The following is an 8,072-nucleotide window of genomic DNA, read 5'->3' as shown; positions in this document are numbered from 1 at the left end:
TGATGCTCAGTGGGAAATTAGCACGGATGTGAGGGCTCACTCTCCAACACTCCAGAAAGCTAAACGCAACATATTTTTTGGCTGCACAAAAATCGAACCCCAAGTGAGCTTTAGATGCCATGTCACTCTCTCTCTCTCTCTCATTCAAATGTTGACAGTGTTTCATTCAATTCATTTTCAAACTACCACTTTTTCAGACACCACCAAATCACACCTCACTGCAACTAATTATTACGAAGAGGGCCTCATGGCCTTACCATCAGAGAGAGAGAGAGAGAGAGAAGGTCTATAATGTAGGGCTGCTAGGCCTTGATAGTGCAGGGCTAAGGAGAGGCCAAACAGCGAAAGCTACGCCCAGTGGTGTGTGTTTTGCGCATTGCATCGATCAGTACCTTAGGAGCCTGAGGCTCAGTGTTCTGATAGATCACAGAACGACACGCTGATGAGTCTGGTGACACTAGTGCCTATGTATCTATCTATGACTTGCGGATATCAACTGAACATAAAACAAATCAAAGATATCGGCGTTGAAAAAGTTTTCTCATCCCAGATAACAACGAACTCTCTCCTGAAACCCCATCACAGATCCCAAAGTTGTATTGAAAGAGATGGCTAAGATTTTCACCAATCCCTTTCAACTTACCACTTACGACTTATACCAGTAATGAAGCCTGCGATTAATTGCAGTAGAGAGAATACAGACAAATTAAAATTACCCCAGCTCATCAGATCCTGACTCATCATCAACATTTATAAACAATCTGAAGTCAACCCATTTTCTACAGTACCTGAGGGCATATATATTCATTGATTTGAAGGAAGCCATTCAATACTGGGAATTTATGCAATTGATTAAACATCTAACTAGCCGAAGTTCATGAGTAACCATCTGTTACATATATATGTTCATTTGAACCAACATAAAAGATGAAAGATTGCATGTACTAGCATATTCCTAAAAGGAGTACCTTTTGATAATTTTGATAATTATAGAGAAATAAATTTGGCTATTCCTTCGACCTCCCCTAGCTAGGGCATAGCATTATATTGCTGCTGCACATCACCCCAAGCATGAACAGAACTCCAGTTATTGGCTGCATTATCATAGCCATTATTCCCACCGCTGCTGGTGCTTGGGGGCGTAGGAGTCACAGAAGCAAAAGAATTCCCAAAGAACCACTCCGTAGGGGTATCACCAGTGGCTAGGCCTTCTTTTCTGGAATTACCAGCAGCCACGCAATTAATCTCAGGCTTTGAAATCTCAAGATTCTGAAACAAAATGGGTTGCGGTCTCTGGATTTGGTTCTCAAGAGTAACCGCTGAAACACCATCGTCTTTCTGGCCATTATCGTCACCGCCAAACAGCATCGCTAACCTCTGCTGCTGTAGCTTCCAGTGCAAGTCTTGATTAACAGAACTCAATGATTCAATTGAAGAAGCAAGGTTACAGTTAACGTTCATAGAGCTCATACCCTGGATTACACTGCTGAATCCTCCTCCGGTTGTTGGGTAATTGAAACTAATCATAGAATTTGAGCTTCCAGACGGATCAAAGGTGGCTGCTTGGACATCCCCAAAGGAAGAGACTGGGTTATATATGGTTGGAGGTTGAAGATGATTGAGTTTAGGTAAGGGTAGGGACCCTCCAAGATGAAAATCCAGTGAGGGTGAAAGGCCATGGAAAAACTTGAAGCCACTAAGTTCCCCCGGGAATCCGGGGTCCTTGGGGTCGCCGGAGAGCCGTGAAGACGACGACTTCACCTTCTTGTTCTTCCTGCAGCCTCCACCAATCGGAACGTTGCGTAGGGCTCCACCCTTGGTCCAGTACCTGCGGCATGTCTTGCAGAAGTGCCTTGGCTGCGTCAGACTGTAATTGTTGTAGTAACAGAATTTGGTGTTGGGCGAGTCACACCTCGGACACTTGAGACCTTGCTCTGGTGGCCTCGCAGATGCGTTTTTCCGGCCGCCGGAGCTTGGGCTACCATCTTCTTTCGCTGCTGCCTCCTTTGAAGGAGAATTATTTTCCTGTGACATCATAGAGAGAGAGTGAGATGGGGGGGGGAGCCAGATGGTAAAGTTCGAGACTTTGATATATATCAGTTTCCTTTTGCAGAGGCAAAGATACTCATGAATTGAATGATTTCATGCATGAAGGAGGGAAGAGACGGTCATGTCTAGAAGAGAGCCTGTGAGATTCATCAAGGAGGGTGATTGAGAACTATGAAAAATGATATATAAGAAGTGGGGGTTCCAGCCCTTTTCAGATCTAGTGGAATAAAGAAGGCTGTATGGAGAAATTATGGAGAGTGGAAAGAGAAAGAGAGAGGAGTGGGTTTTATATAAGACTAGAGAGAGAGGATGATGGAACATTAAAAAAAAAAAAAAAAGGCAAGTGATCCAACACTGTTATGGCAGTATAAAGAATCTAGATCCATCCACGGCTACTACTCCAACAAAACTATTAGACAGAGAGCATGGTTTTTATTTTTACTTCTTTTTTTTTTGTGTGGGAAAAAAGGGGTTGATAATGATGGGAGATGAGCATTGGAGCTTGATGAAGGACAATTATAATTAAGTCAGTCATGGAGGACGTACTACTGTTAAACTGAGATATAGATTAGATTACGTAATTAGGAATCCCATCTTTCTTTTCTCATCAGCTGGGGGTATGTTCAACAAACTTTTTCGTCACTATGCAGGCTTTGTTTTTTTTGCCCTTGGAAGTTTATGTAAGTAAATTCGTGGATGTTGACACTTATGTCTGTATATAAATAGGAAATTCTCCACTAGCTCCTACTGGTTTATCTTTTCTCTTTTTCATCCGCCAAAAAATAAAAAATAAAAGGTGAAGTTTCACCATGTTTGCTTTTCCTCACTTGCATGGCCTCAGTCAAATCAGCGGACTTTATTCAATTGTCCCTTTTCTTAAGGTTGATAAGGTGCACAATATAAAACGTATTCATAATGTGATTATTTTGAAATCACGTACTATCAATTGATTAATTAAGATTTAACGTACACTAGATATATTTCTTTAATTTACTTTCCATCAAATATAGTTACTAAATTATTTGCTTTTATTTCCGTATATTCCTAGCTAAGTATAGGCGAAATCGATCGAGTTTCAAAAAAAGTCTTGAGTTTAAAATTTATGGATTTAAAAACTCTATGAAGTTATTCCTTTCATTCGAAATATAACCCAACATGTTTCGAATACAAACTAATCAATAATATTGAACACGGGATAATCTTAAAGAAGAAAGGATAGAAGTAAAATCTCACAGGTTGATTTTAATGTCATCTTAACCATTTTGATTATCAGTACAAGAAAAAAACTTTTAAAGTCAAAGTCAAAGTACATGTAAGAAACCAAACAATAAGAGAAGTTCTTTCAATAGTGAATAGTGAGGTACTGTTTGGTATGAAGTATTAAAATAAGAGATAGGAATTGGAATTAAAATCGAGAAAAAAATATTTAGCATAAGAGATTGCCTATTATATGGGATTAGACAAATCTATATATGTAGGATTGGGAAATATCATTAGAGGAGGTGGTATTCCCCAATCCTGCTTCCATGGGTTTGCTTAATCCCACGTAACAAATAATAATTACTCATGCTAAATACTTTTTTAATGATTTTTTAAAATTACAGTTATAATTCATATTCCTCATTTTCAAACGGGATCGAAATGTAAACAAAAATATACTCCATATACTATTCATGAGAAATAGCATAATTTAATTACTTAAAACTATTGAAAACCCATGCATGTTGGCTGTGAAGTAGGTAGTGTGCAGTAGAGTCCAGAGCCACCCTGCATTTGTAATTTGCAGGATAATAATAAGAGGGGCGCAGTAGGAGGCAAGTGAATAATACATAAAGATATAAAGATGAAAGCTAAGGGTTGTGATATGTCCTAAATGGCACGGTACAAGTAAACATTTACAAAAGAATATAGGCTGCAAGCAGAAGGAGAGCAAGAAAATGATAGAGAGGATAGTACGTATATAGTTGTAGGGCCATCAGAGAGAGGTTAGTAAGCGAAGATGTTGTGAGTCAGTAAAGGGAACAGCAGGCAGTACACCACACACAGCACTGCCTCCTCTCTCTGTCACTGCCAACACCTTGTCTCTTTCTTTCCTTGATACGTCCCTTTTGAATCCAATGCTTCACAGAATCATACTGATATATATACATATATTATATAACATGTACGTACTTCACATTCATCTTTACCTGCTTCTGTGCATTTTGAACATATACACACCCCATATATATGAAATCTCTCACGTGTTATATTCACTCTACTACCTAATCTCATATCATTAACTCTTTGTTAATTGCAGTGAACTGTTGGTGGTGCATTTTGGGCGCTGTGCTCCATTATTATATGGCCATGTATGGCCCCTATCTATCACAGACCCCTTTTTTTACTTTGTCACTTAGTTAAGTAATTGAAGCATCAGTTTGGGAGAGAGAGAGAGTACAAGTCCTTTCTTTGCAAAGTGGGGTTGCTCAGCTAGAACAATAAGAAGGTGAATAATTATTGAGGAAGCTCATATACCAAGATTATAAGTTTCGTTAAGTGGTCAATCATTCATGCAAGTTAGCATAATACAGTTGGAGAGGTCTGAGAGAGATCAGAGATGATATGAAATTGACCTAACCCAACACACCTCCGAAGAATATATATATATATATATATATATATATATATTTACCTCATCTCAATCTATCTCTCTGTCTTTCTTCCTGACCTTTTGTGTCTATATTTGAGTCTGACAGTATAGAAGAAAGTACAATATGGTGAAGACCCCTTATAACTGCAAGGATATATACCTCATTTTATAACAGCAGGCCACTTTAACGGTCATGATGAACCATTCAAACATTGTTTGTCTTGTTTCGGCTTAGCTGATGGAAAACCTTTAAGGGGCTTAGCTTGTATGTATAACGTGTAAGATCAGAAAAACAGATTTACTGTGAGAGATTATTACCATGCATCATATATACTGATACAACAGAGGTCAAAACAATACCCGGAGAAAGGCCATCTTGTTCTCTTGGCCGATTCTTATAAAGTTTAGAGATTAAGACAACAAAAAAAAAAGTGTAATAATTTGGGGTTGGGGTTGGGGTGGGAGATTAGAGCACCGACGAAGGGGGGTGATGAGAAACGTGGGAGCGCCGTAAAATTGCAGGATCAGTGGCTGAAAACAAGAAGGAAGAGTCAAGAGAGAAGGGAGGGAACACGTGAGAGAGGAGGGGATGGAGGGAGGCTGGGATTCCCGTGAGACCCAACTGGAGGCCACAACCATACAAATTTTACAAAACAGATCACACAGGTTTGCTAGCTCTTCAACGTTACATCTCACGAGCAAACACGTTGCTCTCTCTGTAACCACTTTTATCGGTTACTTCTCATCTTCTTCAACCTCCCCGCCGGCCCAAGCCAGTTGTATCGTGACTCGGCACAACCCTGTTTCCGCAATCCCTCCTTATTTCAAGGACCAAAAGAAAACCTTAGTTGAAGGTTTGTTTGGGGTTGAACTTGAGTTAGGTTTTACATTTGATTTTTGAGTTCTTTTATAAATCTATTCGGTTCCCCTCCATTTATATTTTTTTATTATGACATCTGTTGTTAAATCTTCTGTCCAAAACAAAAATCTGTTACTAAATCTCGTTTTTATTATCAAATCATAATACTACCTTCGTTCCTAAGTATAAGAGCTAGTTGACTAATTTTAAAAGATTAAGAAAAATAAGTTAAGTTAGTTATTTGTCATAAATAACTAGTGTCTTTCTAAAATATCCTTACTAATCAAATGTGTGGCTTAAACTACTATTATTAAAAGGATTATATTGGAAATAAATAAATAAATATGATAGACAAAATGGATTGGGATCTTATATCTAGGACCAAAATAAAAATCAAACGAGATCTTATATTAAGGATCGGAAGTAGTTTTAACTGGTATGGAGTATAAAGAATAAAATAAAATAATTCTGGGGAAAATCATTTTAATACCCAAATAAGAAATTCATCGTTTTATTCTTAATCTGGATGGTTATTTTGTTTATTTAAAAATTGTGAGTTGAAATTAAAATCTTACACAAGGACCACTGAAATTGTATTTAAAAAGTACAGTTCTCACCATAATGATGAGCAGTCGAACCAATTCCTTTTAGAGGGAAAATTAGGTTCTTCTTCTTTGTTTTCACACGTAAAATGAAGATGTTAAGAATAAGAAAAACAAAATATGGGCATAGAATTAGAGATTTGGAGGTTGAGTTCAACATGCGATATATGAAGAGATGGGGACCAATCCAACTTCCTACGTGTCCATATGTATATGTGGAGTATCTTTCATTCATGTTATAATCCAATGGGTAAATTTATTTGATTGAGAGGAGGAGGGGAAAAGTTGGTTAAATTATCATTTCACCAAAAAAAAAAAAGAAAAAAAAAAGAAAGGGGAGGTACAGAAGCGGCCGGGTTCAGAAGGAGCAGACAGGAAGGCAAAGATGGGAAGGAGCAGGGAAAGCAAGCATGAAAATGAGCCGACGACATGCAAGCCCACTGCTCCACCAACTCACCCCCTTCCATTATTAATTAATTAATGCTCCCTCTAATATATACCCCCCCCCCCAAAAAAATAATTCCTACTCTTTTCAAATATATTGTTTCCTAAGCTTTTAATTTCTATATATACTAATATTATTTCAACAATATCTCACTTCATTTAATACCATCTTTTAAAGTAACACCACTGCGATTTTTCATCATTAAACTATACTACTCTATGTTACGTTACAACACATTAATTTCACACATATAAATTTCCTTGCATCAGGTATCGGACACAGTGAGATCTCCTCCATTATGCTTATGTTGATGCGCGGTATATTTATTTAATTTAATACACACAAATTAATTTATCACACAAAAGTATTGCTAGACGTTTCATATTTTATGTTGTTTCATTTTTTTTATGGTTGTTTCTTTAAAAGGAAAAAAAAAACTATATATTTTGAGGATAGATGCATTTGAATGTCCGTGGGAATGCAAGTCATGCGACAAAGATCAAGGGTGGTCAAATGAAGGGTCGCTTTCAAGACTGAAGGAGGAAGCTGCGTGCCCAGGAAACGGGTTGAAATTATTAAAGACTCATCAAAGAATCATTTAAAAAAAATGATAAATCAATGTGAATATCATCATCAATATAAATCATGCCTATATAAAACTAAGTTTATTACGTTAACATGCATATACAGAAGACAATAACAACTCGAAGATAATATAAAACTGTAATGTGGTTTAATATTGGCAGTCGATTAAAACAGAGTAATTTAGATGGCAATTATTGGAGTGTTTCGCTTTTCAATTATTATTTACATAATAGAAGGTAAGTATATGATTACAGTTTTGTTTCTATTTACATAAAAGTCTTTACATAAGTGCTTATATCAAGTGATTAAAGTAGATCCAAACAAACACTTGTAAAATATTGTTCTGGTTTTTATTATAAGTCACGTGTAACTTATTTAATTTTCCCATGACAAGATTGTTAAAATTTTCCTAAATTATTTTTTATTTCTGTATTTACAAATTATTTTCACATATTTTTCTTCTCTCTCTTTTTAATAATAATTAAATAAAAATAAAATTTAAAAATAATTGATAAATATTTTATAAGTGACTTATATTTGGGTTACAAATTTTTTCGTACAAATAACTTAGAGAGAGAGAGAGAGAGAGGGAGGAAGAGAGATACGTAACGGACAGAGTGAAGTGTGAAGGACAGCCAGCGACGGAGGGACTGATCTGATCTGATTCTCTGTCCGCCTCTCCTCCAACCGGCTTTTCTTTCCCATTTCTCAGTCTTACAAATCCATTTAATTCTCATTCTATATTTATGAATATCAACTACTCAATTTATAATTCGTGTGAATTATTATTTTTAATGTCTCTCTCATAGCTTTTTAATAATATTCATGTTGCATCAAAATTATAATTTTTGAGATTCCATCTTAAGAGACGTTTCAAGATAACAAAAAAAAAATAAAATC

At 36.5% G+C, this 8,072-nt stretch overlaps 1 protein-coding gene across 1 annotated transcript; it reads right to left on the bottom strand.

Annotated features, from left to right (window-relative positions):
- Positions 1-878: 878 nt before the first annotated feature.
- Positions 879-2,248, bottom strand: LOC114749527 (dof zinc finger protein DOF5.7-like). The gene has a single exon (XM_028938021.1). It carries the CDS (start codon positions 2,035-2,037, stop codon positions 1,030-1,032), a length of 1,008 nt encoding a protein of 335 aa, XP_028793854.1. The 5' UTR covers positions 2,038-2,248; the 3' UTR covers positions 879-1,029.
- Between the last annotated feature and the right edge of the window lie 5,824 nt (positions 2,249-8,072).

Source organism: Neltuma alba, unplaced genomic scaffold, assembly GCF_004799145.2.
Source record: "Neltuma alba isolate B1F8T4 unplaced genomic scaffold, ASM479914v2 tig00006078_pilon, whole genome shotgun sequence".
NCBI classification, from domain to species: Eukaryota; Viridiplantae; Streptophyta; class Magnoliopsida; order Fabales; family Fabaceae; genus Neltuma; species Neltuma alba.
The sequence above is the reverse complement of the archived record's forward strand: the minus strand, read 5'-3'. Positions and strand labels throughout refer to the sequence as shown.

Bases quoted from the DNA above. Each gene is read 5' to 3' on its own strand.
- LOC114749527 (XM_028938021.1), bottom strand. From the start codon at position 2,037: ATGATGTCACAGGAAAATAATTCTCCTTCAAAGGAGGCAGCAGCGAAA.